This window comes from Simochromis diagramma, unplaced genomic scaffold (genome assembly GCF_900408965.1).
Source record: "Simochromis diagramma unplaced genomic scaffold, fSimDia1.1 OVJJ01000302.1, whole genome shotgun sequence".
NCBI lineage: Eukaryota > Metazoa > Chordata > Actinopteri > Cichliformes > Cichlidae > Simochromis > Simochromis diagramma.
In genome coordinates, this window is record NW_024386792.1 from 366,836 (window position 1) to 390,177 (window position 23,342).

The window sequence follows — 23,342 nt, forward strand, 5'->3', positions numbered from 1 at the left end:
TCTTTTTGGCAGACCAGACGCGAACTGGACATTTTACATCACTCCTATCAGCAGAGATTCTTTATGCTGTATGAATGATCTGGGAAATTACAGCCTGAGCAAATCTAATCCGATTTGAACAGTGCAGTTTGAGCAGTGTGGCTTTCTTTTTTTTTTTTCTTTTTTCTTTTTTTTTCTGCTGGGGCCAAGTCCGTCTTAGTGCATGTAAATACTGGCAGATTGGCGCTATGCGAGGCTAATGCAGGTGCCAAGTGGAGTGTTAAGTGCTCGCCATGTGATGCGGGCCTATGGCTCCTGTTGCTGTTATGAGAGAGTCTCGTTCTCAGTCTCGCCCGGTTGCTGCTAATTGCCTTAATTGAGAAAGTGACCTACATCTGAGAGAGGCTTTTGGTGGATCAGCAGAACAGCTGGCGGACCTGCAGAGGGAGGGAGGGGTGATGAAACGAATGAGGGAGAAATTTGGAGAGACGGGAGAAAAAAAATCTGGGTAGCCTGACTCTCATGTTTAAATATACTTGATAAAGCATGAACGTTCCTAAAATTGTTTAAGGTTATTTTTACTGTTGTTTTGTGGTTACACACATTGTGATTTATGGATCCAATTAGGCAACGAGGAGCCACCAAGGTAAATTTAGCCATCGGCTTTATCAAGGGCGGAAAGTGGAAATGATAAAGTAAGGTGCAAAGAGGACCGGGAGGAGGAGGAGGCTGAAAGTGACATCATGCTTTTAGAGCAGAGGCCGGCCCTCAGGCCAGCGCTGAATACACTCCTAACAGTCTTGTGTACTTCCCTTAAACTGAATTATTCAGCACCCGCCTGATGGAGAGACTGACTGTGACTGTGTGTGTGTGTCTGCATGTCTGGCTCCTGCATTGTGCATGCGCGTATGGGCGTGAGCACGTGAATTCATTTGTTGAGAGAGAGAAATGTAAGTTTGGTGTGCATTTGTCTGAACTTTTCTTTATTTGTGTGCTAGAAGGAGTGTAGGAGAGAGAGGCTGCTCAGAGCCACTGAATGGGCTCGCAATGTGTGGGTGGCTGCTCACTTTTACGTGCATGTGGCGAAGTGCGCACACACGTCTGTCAAGTCTGTTGAAGTAAATGTGTATTTTCTGTCTTCGGCTACTTTTTTGCTCGTATTAAAAAAAAAAAAAACCTAACTAAATTGTAGTCAATCAGTCCTCTTTGTCCCCTCTGTCTCACCACACTGTGTGTCAGTGTTCCCTGCCTGATCCGCTCGCACACACACACACACCGATATGAACACTCATGCTAAAACGCACTGTCTCCCTCGCTCTGTGTTTTGGATTTCAAGCTGCAGTTCTCTTCTGCGTGTGCGCGTGTGTGTGTGTGTGCCCCCATTTCTTGTTTATGTGTGTGTTCATGTGTGGTCTGTGTGAATTTTCTTTCAGTGTGTATGTGTGTTTTTGCCAGTGTGTGTGTGTGGACAGTGAGTGTTGGGGTTTGATCCTGTGCTAATGATCTCCCAGTGGCTCAAACTTCTGTAAAGTGTGTTGAGCAGGAAGGGAGAAAGAGGGAGACACAGAGAGAGGGGAGAGGGAGGACATGGGTGGGTGGGGGGTGGTGATAGTGCCTGATCATCATCATCGTTGTCATCACTCCCCCTCCCATGCCAGTTCCCAATACACTCTCACCATTTTTTTAAGAGTAACTCTCAAGGAGCAGGAGCAGCCACGAAGGCAAAGCCTGCATGCGTTGAGAGTTGCAGCATCAAACCGGGTGACAGAAGGATGTAAGGAGGGGTGGATGGAGAGACAGATGGATATAGAGAGCCAGTGTGTGATGTGTGTGTCACACTCGTGCTCTGCTCAGCACACGCATGCACATTAGGAAGCATCATCTGCAGACAAGTCAGATATTAGAAGTGAGGCTTTTCCTCTTGTTTCTTTTTTCACTGGATGTCACATGGAAGGGGTTTTCTTGCATATCTCACTCTCTCCTTCTTTCTGTTTGTCAGTCTCTCTAACTCTCTCTCTCTCACTGCCCCCCCCCCCCTCCCCTCCGCTCTGCCTGTCAACTCTCTGCTCATCTTCCTGCTTACATGGACTGTAATGTACTTTTGTTTTCTGAATGTGTTAGCACTTCCTCTGCTTCCTCCCCATCCTCCGAGTCTCGCCTTACCTTCTCCTGCACTCCCTCCCCATCTGGAAAAGATCTGTCTCACTAATAGGAGGCCTGGTAAATTAGCCCTTCTATCCTTCCTCTCTCTCTCTGTCTTTCTCTCGCTCGTTCACACCCACAGATACGAACACAAAAGTACAGATTTGCCCCCATTTGTGTGTCTGTCTGTTTATCTCCAGCTTGGGTACTGGCTAATAGGGCGTAGTAGGTAATGGCAGCCATAGCCTATTATCTCTGCTCTGCTGTCTAACAGCCACTGGCTTTAAGCATCTGCCATGTAGCTGCTCGTACTCCCCCAGTGGACACTTAATAACTTAGCACATACACTAATAGACAACACACACATGTACAATCTTACCCCATACCGACGCACAGCAGAGATAATATACACACTGCCAAAAGTCATTTGTGCATGTGTGAGTGTATCCGTGCACATGTGTGTGTGTGTGTGTGTGTGTGTGTGTGTGTGTGTGTGTGTGTGTGTGTGTGTGTGTGTGTGTGTGTGTGTGTGTGTGTGTGTGTGTTTGCGGTTATCACCACATCTAAAGCACCATGCCCTGGCATTTGGTATGCTCTCTTTTCCTTAGGAGCACTGCCTGCCTTTAATTAGTAAAGGAAATAGATTTGCTTATCTGATCTTCAACATATTGGCCACACACACTCACACGCACACACACACACACACACACACACACACACACACGTGTGCACTCACATCTGCCTGCATGCACTCAGCCACAGCAAATCAACACCAAACCATTAACACAGTGGTGGAATGCCCAAATACATTGTGTGTTCAGGCATGTGTGTGTGTGTTTGTGTGTGTCAGTATGTGTGCAAGAATGTGCTAGGGCGAAATGAATCTGCTCCCATCTGTAGACTAGCCATTGATTTGCCATGGTAACAGTGGCTGGTGACTGTCGTGTGAACAAACGCGATGAGAACAAGCGGCTGGATTGGAAGGGCACCGAGAAAGGAGACGAGGGGAGCTGGGGAATCGAGGAGGCCGGTGGTGGCATTAAACAGGCACAAGTGGACTCACACTGGGACAAATTCAACAGAGGCCACAAGACGGAGGAGTAATGCTCGCTAGCCTGTTGCTGGCTTAACTAAATGTAGCAACAAGATTTTTATGTGTGCATTTCACAAAGGGAGAGTGGGTGCACAATAGAGTTGTGGGAGTGTTTTTGGAATAAAAAGGCTTACACAAACCTGAGTAAGGCTTATATATAATGAATGAATCCCCCTTCAGCTACCGTTTTTCTTTCCTCTGCAGAATTAGTGATTTGTCTAAGCCCCCCCCCCTCCACACACACTCCTTTCCCCGCAAACAATCTTCGCAAAACGCCTTCGCTGCTTTCTAACATTTGCTCCCAGAATCAGCCCTGCGCCCAACTGACAAGCCCCGGGGGCATCTGTGTCATTGTATAAACTTATACTGTGATATTTAGTAGATATAATGCTGCTGCTGTCATAAATTCACTTAAGCAACACTAGTCTATTGTAATTTTAACCAAAATGTGGATAAACCAGTGTTTTAATATTCAGCAGGGCCTGAAGCGCTTCTCTAAACGCAGGAATACTAACACTCTTTGAATTGTCTAATTAATCTTCTGGCTCGCGGTATTCCTACATCAGCCAGATTTGTTTGCGTTGCAGTGACTCTGGACAACTGCCCTGACCCCGACAATGACTGACCATCCGACTCCCATACCTGCGGCACCAGCGTGCTCCGGCGATCAGCGCTGCGGTAGTCGGCCAGGATGGGCTGACTCAAAGCTTGCTGCCATTTTTACACCAGGCCTAAGGTTTCTAAAGTCCAACGGAGTCACCGTCAGTAGGCTGGAAGAGAGAGAAAGAGAGAGAAAGTAGGATTTTTTTCACCCCCCCAAGGCACTCCAGCTATAAATATCAAACTGGCAATTCTTTGATTTACCAATGAAGGCTGCCAAAGGAGGGAGGAGGATGCAGGGTCTTGCTCAGTTCTCGAGCTGCTTTAAATTCATTCACCAATGGGGGAAGAGAGGAACCGAGGGAGGAATAGGGTTGGCTTTGTCATTTATTTTCCATGTAGAGGGATGAAATAACGTTAACATCTCTTTCTCTCTGAAGCTCTATAAGTCAAGCACTTATTACTCAAACAGCCGTGGCCACACACGCACACACGCACACACACGCAGACCATATATAAACAGGCATCGCATTCGTTTTCCTGCCACACATATGCTTGCGTGTTTGTGGTTGTCACAGCCTGGACAGACACTTTGGTTTTAATAAAGCAGAGGCCTTTGAATACTCTGGCAGATCCTGCTGTAATCTCTCCTAAACAGGTGTTGTGATTAACCTCTGCCGTGAGCAGGATTCTGACACTTGGATAGGCAGGGCCAACCATACACACAACCATCAGCTACCACTCTGGAGACAGATTTAACCAGCAGTGCTTGGCAAGCGCACGTCCGCCCTCCAGTACAATGGGCTTTGTTGAAGTTGTGCTCGAAATGAATTTTCCGCGGCTGTGCCAAAAAAAATTACATTATTTCTTTACATTATTCTCATTGACTTTTTGCACGCTGATGCAGCAACATATGTGATGGAGTCAGCACTGCAGAGTGCATCTTGATTTATCGGGGACAGCTGATGGATTATTTCTGTGAGCACACGCGATATATTTAAAGTCTAAAAGGCACAAACTCTTGTGTGCGTGCAGAATTTATCACCGGATTACAATAAGTTTCGTTTTCTAGGCCTTTTCGTTTGTGTAATTCTGTGTTTTTTAATGTGCTTTGTTTTTCTGAAGCCCCTTCGTGTCAGCAATAGGAATAAAGTGTCACCATTACGATCAGTGTCAAATTACTCGATCATGAGTAAACACAAACAAAAGGATTACATTTGGGGGATATGACTCGGTTAGCTTTGCAGTCACAATTATGAATTATATGCATCCTCAGAACATCTGCATTCAAAAGTTTTGCTAATTGGATCCAAATCTTGTAAGAGCCTGTTTGTGTTTCACAGTCCTAACCTAAAAAGCAGGCTGTTTCAGTTGCACACATTTACTTCGTATCAGACAAAAAGAAAACCTTTTTTTTTACTCTTCACACTGTAAGTTCAGTGAAATCCAGCTTCAAAAAGAAATTATTTAACCAGCCTTTTTTATGTAGTAATATTCCTTATTAATATTTGCAATAATGATTCTTCAATTAATACAAATCATCGCCAAAAAACAAACTTTGACAAACTAAGGCACACATCTCAGATGTCAGAGCTGGAGTGCAGTGTTACAACAGAAACATTGTAAATAAAAGCTGGTGTTGATGGCAGAGTGGAGAAGAGATATCTTACCTGATTTAATCATCCGGATTTGCTCTGGCACGTTAAGAGGAGTGTGACACCGGATTACTAACTCACTAATCTGCTAATCTCATCGTGCATTAATAACTGATAATTTGTTTTTGCTTCACAGCGATTCCCAACAAAACTGTAAAAAAACAAACAAAAAAAACCCAACTCACAGACATGTTCGCAGGAGAGGAATGCATTACACGAGTGTGATGGATTACAATACGTTCTCCAACGCTGCAGCGTGTCCGCGAGCTGTTTTTAATGGATTTTTGGAAAACAAATGTGAGTTTATGACTTCTCTGAGATAATGAAGGTAAACCTGCAGCAGATGGGTGTATTAACTGTTGACTAAAGCAAATACATCAGTGGGTTCAAAGTTTTGGTGACTGGGGCAAAAATAAATAAATTACACTGAAATGACAGCAAAAGTCTGAGAGGTAAATCACTTCTCTCTACATGTAAAAAATAAAAAATGACACACGTGCACATTTGCATATGTAACAGTTTTAAATTAAATGATGCTCAATACAAACTTACACTTTAACACCTGTGAATATTGCATTTAATGGTTTACTTTGAATTCATCTGACTTCATAAAAATCCCATTTTAAATTTCAATTTCTAATTGGGGATTTAAAATTTCATATTTATAAGCATTAAAATGTTCCAAAACTTGACGAACATGAGCAAAAACAAACAGGAGGAAAGTTTTACTGGCTTTGTAATTATAATGATGAATTAAATGCATCCTAAAAACATCCATATTTAAAGGTTTTGCTAAATATATCAAAATCTTTCTAGTTGTGTGTTTAAAAGGGGTTTAAAATTTTTATATAAGCATGAAATATTACAAAACTATATATATTATATATAGTTTTTTCATTATATATATTTTTTTAATACTTCAAGTCAAATTAATACAGTAAGAAAATGTCCATCCATCCATCTTCTTCCACTTTATCCGGGGCCGAGTCGCAGGGGAAGCAGCCTAAGCAGAGAAGCCCAGACCTCCCTCTCCCCAGCCACCTCCTCTAGCTTATCTGGGGGAACTCCAAGGCGTTCCAAGCCAGCCGAGAGATATAATCTCTCCAGCGTGTCCTGGGTCTGCCCCGGGGCCTCCTCCTGGTGGGACATGCCCGGAACACCTCACCCAGGAGGCGCCCAGGAGGCATCCTCGTCAGATTCCCGAACCACCTCAGCTGGCTCCTTTCGATGTGGAGGAGCAGCAGCTCTACTCTGAGCCCCTCCCGGATGGCTGAACCTCTCACCCCATCTCTAAGGGAGAGGCCAGCCACCCTTCGGAGGAAGCTCATTTCTGCCGCTTGTATCCGCGATCTCGTTCTTTCGGTCACTACCCACAGCTCATGGCCATAGGTGAGGGTAGGGACGTAGATCGACCGGTAAATTGAGGGCTTCGTTTTTACACTCAGCTCTCTCTTCACCACGACGGACCGGTGCAGCGTCCGCATCACTGCGGCCGCAGCACCAATCCGTCTGTCGATCTCCGACTCCCTTCTCCCATCACTCGCGAACAAGACCCCGAGATACTTGAACTCCTCCACTTGGGGCAGGAACTCATCCCCGACCCGGAGTGGGCACTCCACCCCTTTCCGGCTGAGAACCATGGCCTCAGATTTGGAGGTGCTGATCCTCATTCCCGCTGCTTCACACTCGGCTGCGAACCGTTCCAGTGCGAGCTGGAGGCCATCACCCGATGAAGCCAACAGAACCACATCATCCGCAAAAAGCAAAGATGAGATTCTGAGGCCACCGAAGTGAAAGCCCTCTGCCACTTGGCTGCACCTAGAAATCCTGTCCATAAAAATTATGAACAGAATCGGTGACAAAGGGCAGCCCTGGCGGAGCCCATCACCCACCGGGAACGAGTCCGACTTATTGTCGGCAATGCGAACCAAGCTCTTGCAATGGTTGTATAGGGATCGAATGGCCCGTAGCAATGGGCCAGACACCCCATACTCCCGCAGCACGGGAAATGTAAATGAGCAAATATAAATGATGCTACACTGATAGATTGATTTTAAAAAAAAAAGAAAAAATTGATACAACACAGTTTTGTGATATTTTTGCTTGGTGATGTTATGTCAATACTGGGACATCAAAAATGTATGTATTTAATTAAATAAACAGAACAAGAAAAAGAGGGTCCTCTCTTTCAACACCATCCTGAGATAACATTAGTCAAGCACACTCACATTAAATTGGTTCAGCTGAAAAACACTGGACACACTTGCCTTGGCAAAGCTAGATCCCAATTCAGAGCAGGCTAATGGCTCAGTCACACGAGTAAAAATAATAATAATAATAATGGATTGGATTTATATAGCGCTTTTCAAGGCACCCAAAGCGCTTTACAATGCCACTATTCATTCACTCTCACATTCATACACTGGTGGAGGCAAGCTACAGTTGTAGCCACAGCTGCCCTGGGGCAGACTGACAGAAGCGAGGCTGCCATATCGCGCCATCGGCCCCTCTGGCCAACACCAGTAGGCAAGTAGGGTAAAGTGTCTTGCCCAGGGACACAACGACCAGGACAGAGAGCCCAGGGATCGAACCGGCGACCTTCCGGTTACAGATGCGATTCCCAACCCCCTGAGCCACGGTCGCAATGACCATGATCACGGCGACTGCACACGTTGTCTGACAGGAAGCAACCTGCGGTCATTCTCAGAGGTTTGCAAATAATTGCTGCCTAATTTCTAAATACAGACAGATTGCCAAAGTGTTGCCATCATTATGAATGAGTCTTTGTCAATGAGTGCAACTTGAGGGGATTTGACTCTCTGACTGCCAGCTTGTTGCATTCTAGTTAATTTCCTGTAGAACAGAAAGGTTGATAAGCGCAAATGTGATAGTGAAATGTGTGTTTCTGTCTCTATAGAAAGCTACAGATATGTGATTTTCAGTTATTTCTCACAGTTAATTGGTGTATTTTCATAAAAAGTCTGCATGTTATTACCAATTTGACCCCATTCAAGCTGGCAGACTGATAGCAGAGTGAGTCCATCTTATCTCATGGCAGCCTTTTTTTTAGTGATGCAGTTATGCAATTTGTGCAAATACCCCCAGTATCTTCCTGTTAAAAAGGAGTTTTTCCTTCCCACTTTTGCTGAGTGTTTGCTCATAGGTGGTCATCTGATTGTTGGGCTTTTCTCTCTGTTATTACAGGGTCTTTACCTCACAATATAAACCACCATGAGGCAAATAAATATACAAATAAATATATGAATGAATTTGAATTTTTTTGCAAATATTGGAAAATGTTAAAAATCACAATAATATCATATTGTAAGTACTGTGATAATGTTGTATCATGGGGTGTCTGGTGATTCACATAACAAATAGATAGAAAGATTTCTTTCTCCTATAATTTCAGAGAAAAACATTGATGTTTAAACAATGCTCTGTTGGGACTAAGGAACCCATAACGTTTCAATAAAATGTCCCAGACACCAGCAGCAGTTTGAATTCCTGATATAAGCCAGATTTTCATATTGATCCTGATTTTAGCATCCAAATGTTGCAGCAGAAGTTGAAACTCATCAGACCATGCAACATTTTTCCAATCTTCTCTTGTCCAGTTTTTGCGAGTCTATGTTTCCTGTTCTTAGCTGAGAGAGTGGAGTAGTACATGGTGTGGTCTTTTGCTGTTGTAGCACATCTTCTGCTTCTGCTTCAAGTTTCACTTTGTTGCACATTCAGAGATGCTCTTCTGCATACCTTGCTTGTAACAAGTGGATATTTAAGTTACAGTTGCCTTCCTATCAGCTCAAAGCAGCGCAGCTCAAATGAATAAGGTACTTAAAATAATATTTTCTCTTTTTCAGGCCATTCTCTGTAAATCCTGTAAAAATTGCAGTTTATGAGACGTTTCTATCTGGCACCAACAACCATGCCACATTCAATGTCACTTAAAATGGCTTTCTTCTCCATTCTGATGCTTGGTTTAAACTTCAGGTTATCTCGTCTGCATGGCTAAATGCATTGAGTTGCTAATATGTAATGGTCTGATTGGATATTTGTGTTAATGAGTAGCTGAACATGTGTACCTGATACAATGGCTGGTTAGTGCGTATTTTTAAAGTATTTTAGAAATAACTTTTTCTTCTTCCATAGTTCTCTACATCAGTGGATGCAGACCTTTACTTTAAAAGTAACATCCTCAGCAGTGTGACCATTTAGGACAGTGTGTTCTGGATAACTCAGGAGTAAAATAACATTAAAACTATTTAAGTGTTGGGTCAGAGATGGAAAAGTGTTTTAAATGTCAGGAGACCCGCCGTATTCCAGGCCCATTTACATTCTGAGGTTTCGTTGTGAGCTTTGTCAATCTGAGGCTGCGCTGCTGTCCATTACGTGCTTCCCATGGTTTTGTGGTGAGACCTAATCTAAGCTAGGCTGTGCTAGCTTTGGGGCTCTGCGCTCTGTTAAATGGTATTCTGTGTTTCCATGGGGAGTGCAAGACTTTTAAATACTACAGTAGATTTAAGCAGCGGGACTTACCTCTTGTTAAATACTAAAGTAGTCTTTGTTAGCACTGGGAACCAATGTCTGCAAGCTAAATGCTATAGCTCTCTGTCAATCCCAGAAAAGTAGAAAGCCTGTGCATGGTTGGTGGATGTGGGCTTTGGGACCTGTCTCTGTGTTCTAAAACTGAAGAGCTTTTAGAGCTTAAGGGACCTCTGCTTGTTAGCTATTGAAGGACCTGCCTTACGTCAGTGTTTTTAATGCTGCAGAGGTTGTCGACTGTGATGTCCCTGCTCGCAGCTTTCAGGAATACCCACAGACTGATGTTTGATGTAACATGTGTTACTATTATATTCATAAAACTGCTCTTTGTAGAGTTCCTGAAGTCACAGCACAGTTTAAACACCAAGAAATCAAAGTACACGTGTAGAATAAAATGCCCCCGTTGTACTGAAGCTATTCTAACACAAGCAGCTCTCTTTGAATAACTCCTCTTTGGCCTGATTATTCTGGTTTTGGTCAAGTAAAAAAATATTGCTTTCCTTGGCTACCCGAGGTGTTTGTTTGCGAATAGATTTCCTGAGCTAATTCTATGTTAGCGCATGGATTTAGAGCAGTGTTTGTTAGCACTTGGGTTTGCAGAACATCTGCTGAGCATTTACAGAGAATTAGACTGCAGCAGAAAATGTGTCTCGTTCGCCAGTGAAGCTCTTTAGTTCAGTTTTAATGTTTGACAGGCCCTCTTGTCATGCCCCTATGTTTCACCCTCTTAACGCACTAACCTGCAGTGTTAAATTATTCCTAATTGCACTAAGATCTAATATCACAGGACAACTAGGACAAAAAACAAAAAAAACAAAATCTGTTGTGTACAGCTGTCCCCAAATGTGCTTACTGATGCCATCCCATAATTTATATACCAAAGTACTTCTTTTTTTTTGTCAGTCACCTGTATCTCAGACCACAGGGAACTGAGGTAGTACATTTTCTGCACTATGTAGCCAGTAGACTTTGATGTTCAGTTCACCAGAATAATGTGGGGATTTATTTTAAGCTTTCTACAACTCAACTTTGGGCAGAATCTCATTCTGGGATAAAAAAAATAAAAAAAAACCCTCTGCCACTGTCGCTGTGGCTGTTCTCTTCTACAAGTGACCCTTGAAGCTTCACTTTGTTGACACAGATTTTATTTTGCCATGCTAGTTTGTTTGCACTTGGGGGCCATACTTTGTCAGTCTAAGTTAATGTAGCTGCTCTATCCTAACTGACCTGCTGCATTAAATATTAATATAGCACATTGCTGGCCTCATCACCCTCCTCCTCCTTCTCCTCCTTCTCCCCCCTCACACCCATCTATTTGTCATCATCCCGCACACTGGCTTTATTCTTTTATTTTCTTCTGCCCCATGTCATGTACTCTCCTTCCAGTCATTTGGCTGTGGTGTCTTAGCATGTGGTTGCTCAGTTCTTGCTTCATCCACCTTCACTAAGGGTAGTTTCAACTCCAACTCCTCCTCCATCCTCTAGCCCGTATGACTCCATCTCCCAGCCGTTTCTAGAAATGTGTCAGTTCATCCGTCATTAGCCTGAATCTGCACCGCTCCCACTACACTTTCATATTTTCTTAATCTGATTGCTGTAAACAAAAATGAATTTTGACATAAAGCACCATGTGTGTGTGAAGGGGAGCGAGAATAAGTGAGATACTGTCTTGGTTTTGATGGTGTATTATTCATCAGTATGCTGGCTCATGAGTAAGGATGTATTTTAGCCGCTCTTTGTGCACGAGTGCGCGTGCGTATGTGCCGTGTGCATGCACATGGAATGATGTGAAACTGTACGCGAAGTTCACTGTATTTGTATAATTGATGCACAATGTCATCAGAGAATCTCTAGGTATGTGCGGTTATAATGTGGAGACACATTTGCAGTTTGTGTGTGTGTACACACGTGTTATGTTCATGCATTATTCATAGGTAAGCTTCTTGGTGGACTTGTGTGATTTGATGAGAAGGTGCAGGTCTGTGTCAACGTCTCTTATCCTTTATAATTCAGCAACCACCAGCAATTATCATCTTCTCCTTCAGTTTTCCAAAAAGACTTTCACCTCATTCATTCTAAATTCTCCACATGCCCGCCGTCCTTCGCTCTGCCCTCGCCGCTGAGGTAATGAAGGCACACTGCACAAATCTGTAGCTGAAAAAAAAAGCATGAGATTTGAGAATGTGTACCTGTGAAAGATGAATTCATCTGGTTGTGCAGTGAGACTGTTAATGTTATGATTTTTTTTTACACAAGAAGAAATAAGGTACCAGTGCTTTACTGCAGTTTGCAGGAAAAGCATGTGTAAAGTAAAGGCATTTTGCATTTTGAGAATATCTATACTAGCCAAAAATAAAGCACAAGTTTTTATTTTAAATCAATTTATTAGACTGACACTATCATATATGTACATGCGAGATATTTACTATGAGGCATGGCCTCCTCTGGATGCAATGCACGCAGCACACCTGTCTGCCCAAGGTCTGTAAAAATGTCCCAATCTGTTGAGGGAATTGCTCTCCATCCAGGTTAGTGTAGCCTGCAGCTGTGCAATGGTCATTGGTTGTGGTTAACCCTGATGAAAATGTCGACCCAGCATCTCCCAGGCATGCTCAGTAGGACACGTATTTGGACTAAATGCTAGCCAAGGAAGTGTCTGGATATGCTCCTGATCCAGAAAGGCCTTCACTGCTCTGGCGTTCCTGGCAGTGTTTGGGTGGGCATTGTCTGGCTGTAACAGTCATAGGACAGGGTCCTCCTGGAAGAGTGGCACAGGTACAATTTGGAGGACCTCATTTCGATACCAGTCAGATCTCCGCCAACAACAAGAGTCCAGCATGCAGTCAGCTGCAGCACGGTTATTCATATTTTGGTTTTTGATGTGTACAACTGTAGCTTGCCTCCACCAGTGTGTGAATGTGAGAGTGAATGAATAGTGGAATTGTAAAGCGCTTTGGGTGCCTAGAAAAGTGCTATATAAATGCAATCCATTATTATTATAACACAGAAAAGGAAAAAGGACAAAGAATCCTGAATCTAAATGAACAACACATTACAGGACACAATAAACAGCTGTAAAATCAAAGTCAACAAGCCATGTCTGGGTATTAGGTCTGGACAGTAAGCGGACTTTGACCTTTTCTTTGATCCGTACTCCGCAGTTGCCTTATCCACGCCCTGCTGCAGGCACAGGTCAGTGGTGGACAGCTCCACGATACTGATTCCTTCAAACATTTCTGTATTTCAAAACATTGTTTTAAAGGAGGAGTGTTCTGATGCCTCGGCAGCACTGTTGCGTCAGAGCAAGAAGATTCTTGGTTGTAATCACGAACAGGTGAAGTAATTTAATAATAATAATAATAATAATGGATTGCATTTATATAGCGCTTTTCGCACATAAGAGACATAAAATGCCTTTATAAGTTGAAACTATATGTGTATTGGTGTTGATATTGGCTATACTGATCCTGGGTTTGGTTGGTAACGGATCAATACCAAAATTTAGAGTATTGCACAGCACTTCTGGTTCCTCCTACAGTCCAGAGACTTACATGTTAAGTTAATTGGTGATTTTAAACTGGCTGTATGCCTGAATATGAGAATGGATGTGTCTGTCTCTCACTGCTGTGATAGATTGGAGACCTGTCAAAGGAGTGCCTCGCATTTTAAACCGTGACCACTGCAATAGGCTGCAGCTTCCCTGCAACTCTGAATTGAGTGAGCTATTAAGAAAATAAATGAATGCTTAGCTACAATCTTTAAACTGTAGGAGTAATGAACAACTCGTCACTAAACCAACAAAACATCCCATTTCTCTAAAAAAAACAAAAATCAAACAAGTCTTATAAAATGTGTCAGACTGCTTGGAACATAAATCATCATTTAAATAACTACACGAAGAAACGCCTAGACACAAATACTAGAAATGAAAAACAGCCGTGGCTTTAGCTTTATCTGTGTAGCAGTTTACAAATATATGTCTGTGTAGGTTCTCAGTCATCCAGGCAGTTAGTAGTCTAAGTTGGTAATCTAAGGCAGTTTGCAATAATGTTTTGTCATAAATGTTTTAAACTCAGATATGCACAGGTATCCAAACACACTTGTGTAATTCAAACACACACAGTACATTTTTAACACCCCTCAAACTAAAAAAGAGCACAAACATTTGTGGTTTAACTACAAAAAAGAACAGAAAAAGATTAGAGATAAACCTGCGAGTCAGGCTAAAAGTCCTCACCAACATCTCATGTGAGGTTTTATGGAATTAGCGCCTGTGGAAAGCATGTTCTCGAGTATCTGTCTAAAGTATGAGGGGTCTTTACAGTTTTAAAAAGGCAAAAATGAAACACATCAGATTTTGAAACTCTGAAAATGTCTTTTTAAATATATGATCTTGTCTAAAAGCTCAGACAGGGACAATTAGGGATTATTAAAGTTATACGAAAAGAAAAAAAATACCAAGTGGAAAATCTCACTTTTAATTATGTTAATTGCCAGCAGGTAAATTTGATAATTGGGTATTAAAAGGGCATCTAAGAGAAACTCTTTTAGAAGTAAAGACAGGGAGGGTATCACTTTCTCTTAAACACAAACAATTTTAAAATAACCTTTTTCAGTGTGAAATAACAAAGGACATGGGAATTTCATCATCTGCTGTTCCCAATATCTTTAAAAGAGTCAGAGAATCCGTGAAAATCTCTGTACACAAGAGACAAGGCCAAAAATCAATATGGAACGGCCGTGATCTTTGAGGCGTCAGGCAGCACGGCATTAAAAACAGGCACCTTTCTCTAGTGGAAAACACTCCTTGCTTCATCCTCTTTTGCCTGTCACATTCTTTCCATCCGTTGTTGGCATTAACCTTCAACTCACCCGAGCTGCTTTCTCAACATGTATCGGTTTCATCACATCCAGTGAGTCTGAGTGATACCTGTGTGCCGTAGTTGTGCCTAAATCTGGCCACATGTTGATACTCTTATCTATGGCAACACAGTTCAGTGCAAATATGTTTTTTAACTATCTTAAATGTCCTTGAAGTTTTCTTAAACACTAACTGAGATCAGTAAAAAGGGTTTCTCCAAAGAATGTTTCAATGAGGACTTTATTCAGAGAAAAGGTTTTTTTTTAAAACTGCAAGAGAAATGACACTTAAATCTAGTCAGTTCTTTTTTAAAATGTTTTTTTGTTTATTAATGTGAAATATGAAACTGCAAATATTGTATTTGCAATTCTACAACTGCTTGACGTTCTCATTCACCCGTTCAAACATGAGCTCACGTACCAATGAGAGTGGAGCAGTGAACACTTTGGCGTGTAGAGGTTTGAGGAATCAAACCACCGTCTGAACTGAATTTCAAAGTGTATGGAAGTCATTGGTGACCTTTTTATTTTTCTTTTTATTGAGCATCAACAATGTAGTACGAAGATATACATGTAGCAAGGCCACAATGCTCCTTTTTATATATCTACCCCACCCCAAGAACATGTTGGACAGCGATCCAGAGGGGAAAAAAATTAAAATACATAAATGAATAAAGTGAATTTAAATGAGATACAAGGAAATTCACCATATTTGAAGATGTGCACCTAAAGGGCAATAGTTTGCACAAAATTAATCATAATCACACAGGAAAAGGATGTACGGCAGATGTCAAGCATCTATCAGGTGGCTATGGTTTTAATGTATCCCAAACGGCAAAGAATCTCTCCTTCGACCCCTTGAGAGCGTACTTTATTTTTTCCAACTGTGTAAATTGTGTCAGGTCACTGAACCACAAAGCCGCTTTGGGTGGCTTTTTTTTAAGTTAAGAAGGAGCTTGATCAAGTCCCCAAAGTGATGCATATGAAGGAGAAAACAACCAACATTTTTTAACTGTCGAGGCAGGAAAAACACAGGTGTAAGTGATGCCAGTAACAATGGATGCATCCCATTTAGGTGAGTCCTTTCCAGGTATTTTGCTGGCTGGTTGAAATGGATTGATGGGACACTTAATGCATCTCAATAGTCATTAGGGTTATTCATTACACCTGCGCCTATTCGGCTGGGATGAGTTAAAATGCAGGCGCTGTAAAGTGACTTTTTCTTACTGGTGATAAGTTCACTAATGAAAGGACCAGAGGAAGTGTAGGTTTCTGTGAACTAATAAAAAAAAACATCTGGACTATTCATTTTATTGCTCCGAATAGAGATCTGTGAGCATATGCTACTATAATCTAATACACCTGCCCAGGAAAACAGAGCTGATAGATGCTGAAAGGGTGGATGATCACACATCAGGTTATTCAACCGGTTTATTCTAACAGTGTGCACCCTTCTGATGTTCTACTTAAAATCAGAAACTAATAACCATAATGGGGTGTCTGATGATACTGCTGATAACACAAAATGTTTGTATATAAATTATTTGATGCGGATGCAACACCAGCATTTATATAAATAAGAAATATAAGTGTGATTTAAGCTCTTGTTACTGGACAGTCTTTGCCTTTGCAACAGTCTTGCAGCTGAAAGCAGTGTAAGAAGATGTTGCCTCATACAGCTGATGGTAATTAAGCTTGAATTTTCTTGTAGAATAACCAGCTTCAGATCCACCAGCTTCACTAAGAAATAAAACATATATTCTTAAAACAATCTGGATAATCTTACACAATCAGCTCTTACATAGTATATTTTTCTCAAAATGAGATGAATAGGACTTTATGGTGAGATGTAAGACTGCAAGTCTTGGTTAGATCCAGAGTTTTACCAGGAAGCTTAAATTGAGAAGTTATGCAAGAGGTCTTACTCTTAAATTAGGGAAAACAATCTTGTTCCTCTGCTGGAATATTATGTAAACGATTTGTTCAAGCCTGTTAACTGTAGCTCAGTGTTAGCTAGAGTATCCTATTATAACAAAGTTGCATATATTGTCTTAAAATAAGATTACTATTTTAATACAAAGGCTTTCTCTGACAAAGAAGACTCATTTCCTACAAAGAGGTTTCTTTCTATGGCTTTCTTTTTTTTTCTTTCTTTTTTTTGGCTGTTCATTTTCAATAAAGCGCAGCTTCGATTACGATGACAGGTGTAAATGTACCATGAACATACACTCACTGGACACTTTATTGGGTATGCGTTGCTAGTCCCAGGCTGATTGGCTTCTGAAACACCGCTGCAGACTTGCCAAATTTGGACTGAGATGTGGTGACTATGGAGGCCATTTGTATACAGTGAACTCATTCGCATGTTCAAGAAATCAGTTTGAGATTTTTTGAATTTTGTGACATGGTGTGTTAACCTGCTAGAAGCAGCCATCAGAAGATGGGTACAACGAGGTCATAAACTGATGGACATGGTCAGCAACAATACTCCAGTAGGTTGTGGTGTTTAAACAATGATCAGTTGGTACTAGGGGGTCCAAAGCTACCGAGAACATATTCCCCACACTATTTCATCACTAGCAGCAGTCTGAACTGCTCATACGAAGCAGGATGGACCCACACTTTATGTTGTTTACACCTAATTCGCACTCTACCATCTAAATATTGGAGCAGAAATCAAAACTCATCAGCCTAGGCAATCTTCTATTGTCCAAATTTGGTGAGACAGTGCGTATTATAGCCACAGTGTCCTGTTCTTAGCTGACAGGCTGTGGTCCTCTGCTGCTGTAGTCCATCTTCAGAGATTCTCTTCTGCAGTGAAGCTCTTCTGCATACCTTGAGTATAGAGAAGAGTGATTATTTGAGTTACTCTTGCCTCCCAGTCACTTTCAAGCAGCCATTCTCCTCTGACCTCTCAGATCAACGAGGCATCTTCACCCTGAAAACTCCCACTTATTCAATAGTTTCTCTTTTTTGGACCATTCGCTATACAACTGAGATGGTTGTGTGAAAGAATTACAGCAGAGGAGCTTGTTTCAGACGAGGCCGTCCGGCACCAACAACAGTGCACATTCAAAGTCACCTAAATCACCTTTCTTTTTGATTCTGAAGCACTATTTGAACTTTAGCAGTTTGTTGACCATGTCTACATGCCTGGAAGCACTGAGTTGCTGCCATGTGTGGGTAGATTAGGTTTATAAGATATTAGGTTTAACAAGCAGTTGACCAGGTGTACCAAATGAAGTGGCCAGTCAGTACATATAACTTTTAGCACCACCTAAGTAGCTTTGTGTGTGTTGCAATACAATGCACACAATGCTAAAATTAAAAACAAGATATTTTAGACTCCTTATATTCAGTTGCTTTATGTGTCCAACCAACAATCTCGAAACCTTTCAGGCTAGGCAAACTTATTTAAATGTGAAAATCGAGGTGCATAGTACAATAATTACCTAATCAGTGGTAAAAATCACTCATGGTTTGCTGGCTTCCTCGTTCCGATATTGACGCCCTTGCTGCATTTGTGCACATGCATTATTACAGTCATTTTGAGTGCGCTCATTTACACATGAATGATTTAGATAATGTGGCTATTATATGTAAATTTGGTCTTGTTTACAAGACGACTCAGACAATCAGGCAAGTCGGACTTTGTTGCAATGTCAGGATGTTCCTTTGTTCCGGATCTTAACAATTTGCCTTGACGACTAATAATCTGCAGTGGTCAAAAGTAGAAAGAGTAACCCAAAATCATCACCGTTATTAAAGCTCTGGCAGATAATTAGGTTGACCGGCTACCTGACAAATCAGATTGCTTGTAATCTCACTCGCAGCACTGATTTATATGTGAGTGTACAGCTGTGCACTTGAATATAAGCGAGTGTTAGTGTGTGGTAGTACCTGTGCTTGTGTGTCCCTCTTATCTAGGAAGAGCTGAGGATGTGCCTGTTGCCACACAGAGGGAGATTTCTTTTTTTTTCCTTTTTCTAAGCCTCAGTAAAGTATAAAGACACACACACACACAGATGAAAACAGCAAGATAGATCTTTTTGAAGTACAATTTCATCCTCTCCCCTTCCCACTTTTCTCCTTTTTTTCTTGTGGTTGAGGGAGGCGTGTTGGATCTGATGTGCGTTACGGCTACAGCCGAGAAATTTTTGTTGGACCAAAGTACTGGGCCTGAGCCCTTTTACGTGCGCAAACAGCATAGACGCACACATGCACGCACAACTGAAGAGAAGAACGGACTCTTCGCCTGTGTTCACGAGGGCTTTGATGTTTAATGTGTCACGTTTTTCGATGCCCTCTGCTGAAAGAGTGTTAAAGCATGTATGTGCGCGTGTGATCTTTCTGCCTGCAGAATAGAGGCACAGTCATAGTGAAGGAGGGTTTGATGTCAGTGTCTCTCTCTCTCGCTCACATACTTTTCCCCCCACTTCTTTCTGCAGCAGGTATCTCAATCTCACTCAGAAGGCTGGAACATTTTTCTCCATCTCATTCACCCCTCTCAGCCTATTTCTCTTTCTCCCCGTCCACACCCCCACCCCCTCCTCCTCTTTTCTCCCTCCCTCTCTAGTGGCTCGGCCGTGTTGCTGTCTGTTTGTTGGGGGTAGATTATCCTTCATGCAAATATACATTCTGCGATCATTAGCAACTTATTTCACACTCGGTTTGGGGTTTCATTCTGCTTAACAGCTGCTTTGGTTTTGATAGTGCATACTGCTCTTTTACTCTCACACAGTTTCGTCCTGAATCTGAGACGAAATGATTTAAGTGTGTATGGCATTGTGAGTTATTGCTCCAAAGCTGTGAACATTTCGATCCGCAGTTTAGTGACGATGGTTTCCAAATGAGACAGTTATAGGATGACTTTATATATTGTTGCAGTTAGCACGGGGGGAAAAGGAAAAAAACAAAACATTTAATGACTCAAATGTTTTTAAGTCAGTTCACATGATCGGAGACATCAGTATTTGGCTCAATTACCTTTCAAGACAATGCCTGGCTGTTTGGTATATTGGCTACGGAGTGCTGAAGTGAATCAAACCTGTGAGTTATGAGGCAGTTATCTCCTACCATTAGGCCCCCCTTGTTGCCGGCAGTCACTCTTCTTGCTGTGCAGTCTCACTTGTTGTCTGAATCTCTCAGCATCTCTTCGGCCCTTTCCCATTTTCCCTCTCTACTTGTCGCTTCTCCAACTCTTGCAAGTCTCTCTTATCTCCCTTCTTCTCTCGGTCTGTCTCGCTGATTGTAAAATTGAAAAGGGCTCTAATTCTGGTTTTTTGCTCACATAGACTCCAGTGCCTTTTTTTATCCCTTTTTCTGCAATTAATTTACTTCCTCTGAAAAATCTGCTGACTGTCTGTGCTGCTGGCCCCACATGTCATTGCAGGATGAGAAATCCACATTCTTCCAGTTCGGCGCGGCTCTTCAGCAGGAGGCTCTGCTCATGCTTGCTATCATGGAGGAATACGACTGGCATGTTTTTTCTATCGTCACATCCAAGTTCCCCGGGTACCAGGGATTCATAAGCACGCTGAGGGTAACTGTGGATCACAGGTAATGAAAACACCACATACAAACGCACATGTTGTTTTCTTTCCTTTATTTATGATAGCTGACAAGCTGTGTGTTATTGTTTAATGGTTTATTGTTACAGCTTTGTGCGATGGGACATGCAGAGTGTGGTGACTCTAGATGCTGTGGATGGCGACCCAAACTCTAAATCACACATTGCACTCAAGAGGATCCAGAGTCCTGTTATATTGCTCTACTGCTCCAAGGATGAAGCCGTGTAAGTGTTTGCGTGTGTTGTTTCGTTGCGTCATTTCTGTCTCTTTGTCACACACTGCCTTCACAGACTTCAGCTTTGGATCTGTCTCCTTTGTTTGACAGGTATATAATGGAGGAGGCTCGGTCCTTGGGTCTGATAGGAGCTGGTTACATCTGGATCGTGTCCAGTCTCACCACTGGCAACCCAGACTTTACCCCTGAGGTAGTGAGGTCCCATATGTAGTAACAGGTGGCCACTTTTGTGTGGTTTGACAAAACAAGCCATGTTTTTGATCCCAGGCTGTTGCAGGTCATCTGTTGACTATCCCAGATTTCCCCTCTTATTCATGAGTGCCGACCATGTAACATGGTCAGCTTTTTTGAGAAAAGTTACATAAAAAATAATATAAAATAATATAATTCTCCGTACCCACAGATTAATTGTTTCATATCTAGTTTAAATAAATAAAAACTCTGACATATTGTATGTGTGTGTGTGTGTGTGTGTGTGTGTGTGTGTATATATATATATATATATATATATATATATATGAAGATTACAGATTAAAATATCAAATATAATTGTGATAGATGTTTTATGAGGGGCTGGCTGGTTTCGACTCTTGAACGCTGTTAAACTCTTTATAACCTCACGACAGCAAGATTCCAGGAAATCAGAGCTTCCAGCCAAAACAATTACTCTGGCAGTTGAACCCTGGTTGCAATATTGTGTTTCTACCTGTTTTTGTTTGTCCGTAGATCAGACAAGCAAGATAGAAATTCTTAATTAGTAGGGTTAAGAGGGGCTGGCAGGCAGATGCGATTACATAGACAAGTGACGTTGTGTGTCTGTGCAGAATTCCCAGAATTTGTGAAACTTTATCTTTAATCCATGTATTACATATTAAAAGATGTTTCAAAGACAAATCATGTTGACCGCTAATACAGTTCACGTCAGAGCATACTAATTTACAGATAATCCAGCAAAAAGTCATCTTTTTGTACGTAACAACATATGATCAGTCCCAAAGGCATAAAATACTCACTTCTCAAAAGCCTTTCAAGTGTTTATTCTCCTAATTCTTCTCCATCTCTGACTCGAGTCTTCCTGTTTGTGTTGGGTTTCCGCCTCTGATTTCTTTCTCAGTCATGGATCTGACTCTACAACTAAAGCCAAAGTAAAATGTAAAAACAAAGTACTGTAGGGTAGACAGACAGATTGCTGTGCCTGCATTTTTTTTTCTGATGTTTGCTCAGTCTGCTTCAGAGAGATAAAGTTTGAGCTATACAGTTTTTTTTTTTCAATGACAGCTGCAAGATGTAGGCGATACCTGAATGAGTAATTCAGTTTATAGACATACAGTCTGTTCACACGCATCTAGTAGCCAGCTATGAATTATTTCCGGAGGACAGACAGAACCAATAAATCATCCGCCTGACACCTTTGAGAAATGCATATGGATGTTTCAAATCTGGGGTAAAAATGTCAAATTAAACTAAACTTGACGCTTACAAACCATATGTGTCGTTTCTTAGATGTCCTCTCCTCCCCCTCTCAGGTCTTCCCCCTGGGTATGATCTCTGTGTCCTATGATGACTGGGAGTACCCGCTCGAGACACGGGTGCGGGATGGGGTGGGCATCATTTCCTCTGCAGCCACCTTCATGTTGCGGGAGAAGGGAGAGCTACCAGAGGCCCAGAGCAGCTGCTACAGCACAGCATCAGACAGGAGCCCAGGGAAGCTCCCACCTAGTGCCCTGCGCAGGTGTGTGGAACTGTGGATGTGTGACGATTGCGAGGAGATCAAGGTCCAGGGACTTGCATAACTCGGTTGGCTTTGTGGCTGACTGTTCGGCAGCCTTACATAACTCTTTTTAATGTAGTAATGAGAGGGGAAGAGGAGAGAAAGGAAGCAGAGATGACAGCAGTGTTAAACACTGTGATTTCTAATGGCTTTTAACACTGTTAGATGTTGTGTACACGGCTGCTCGGTGTGTGAGCTCATTCTGCCTCCTTAGCTGGGAGACCTCAGGCAGACCTCCTTGTTGTTGCCACCCTGTGTTAACTAGAGCTTAGGATGTGTCTTGTGTATGCGTGTGTGTATGATAGTGTGAACCTCTGCGTGTGCACCTTTGTTGTCTGGATTTCTTTTTTACTTGATCTGTGAGGGGCTCATACGGTGTATGTCAGAAGGTGTGTGTAGGTGTGCATACCAGCATGCAAGATAATGTACTCGTCTCTGAAGTTTCTGTGATGTACAGGCGCACACACATACACACAGAGAAACACAAGCATGCAGATTCATACTGAGCTACTGAGCAGTCACTGCTACAGGGCCGTTAGCTAAACTGCCTCTGTAAAGTTTTTTTTCGGAGTGATATTGTGACTGCATCTTGAATATGAAGCATGCAGTGGCTAATATGCTGTTATAAATTCAGAAGTCTATATTAAACTAACTAAAAATATAAAGGTCATGTTGCTAGGGTCTGCACATTGGTGATGACTTATGAGCTGGCTCATTAGAATGAGAGCCACAGTGCGATTTTCACCATTATGGCTTTATTATCCCATTTTTCTCTCCCATTAGGCCACTACAGTGTATATCAAGGCATATACAACACTGCTGTTGTTGACAGGTTGATCCAATATAACTCAGACCTCGACAGGAACTCAAATGTTTATTCAGAGCTCTATTC

The 23,342-nt window shown here is 42.1% G+C and overlaps 1 protein-coding gene across 2 annotated transcripts in view; it reads left to right on the forward strand.

The window, feature by feature from the left end:
- grin2ab (glutamate receptor, ionotropic, N-methyl D-aspartate 2A, b) overlaps positions 1–23,342 on the forward strand; it is a 114,239-nt gene that overhangs the window by 64,352 nt on the left and 26,545 nt on the right. For both annotated transcript variants that reach the window (XM_040023659.1, XM_040023660.1), the window contains exons 5-8: positions 20,267–20,433; positions 20,534–20,668; positions 20,770–20,869; positions 22,206–22,411. In XM_040023659.1, coding sequence (XP_039879593.1) covers positions 20,267–20,433; positions 20,534–20,668; positions 20,770–20,869; positions 22,206–22,411 — 608 coding nt within the window. The remainder of the gene's footprint in view (positions 1–20,266; positions 20,434–20,533; positions 20,669–20,769; positions 20,870–22,205; positions 22,412–23,342) is intronic.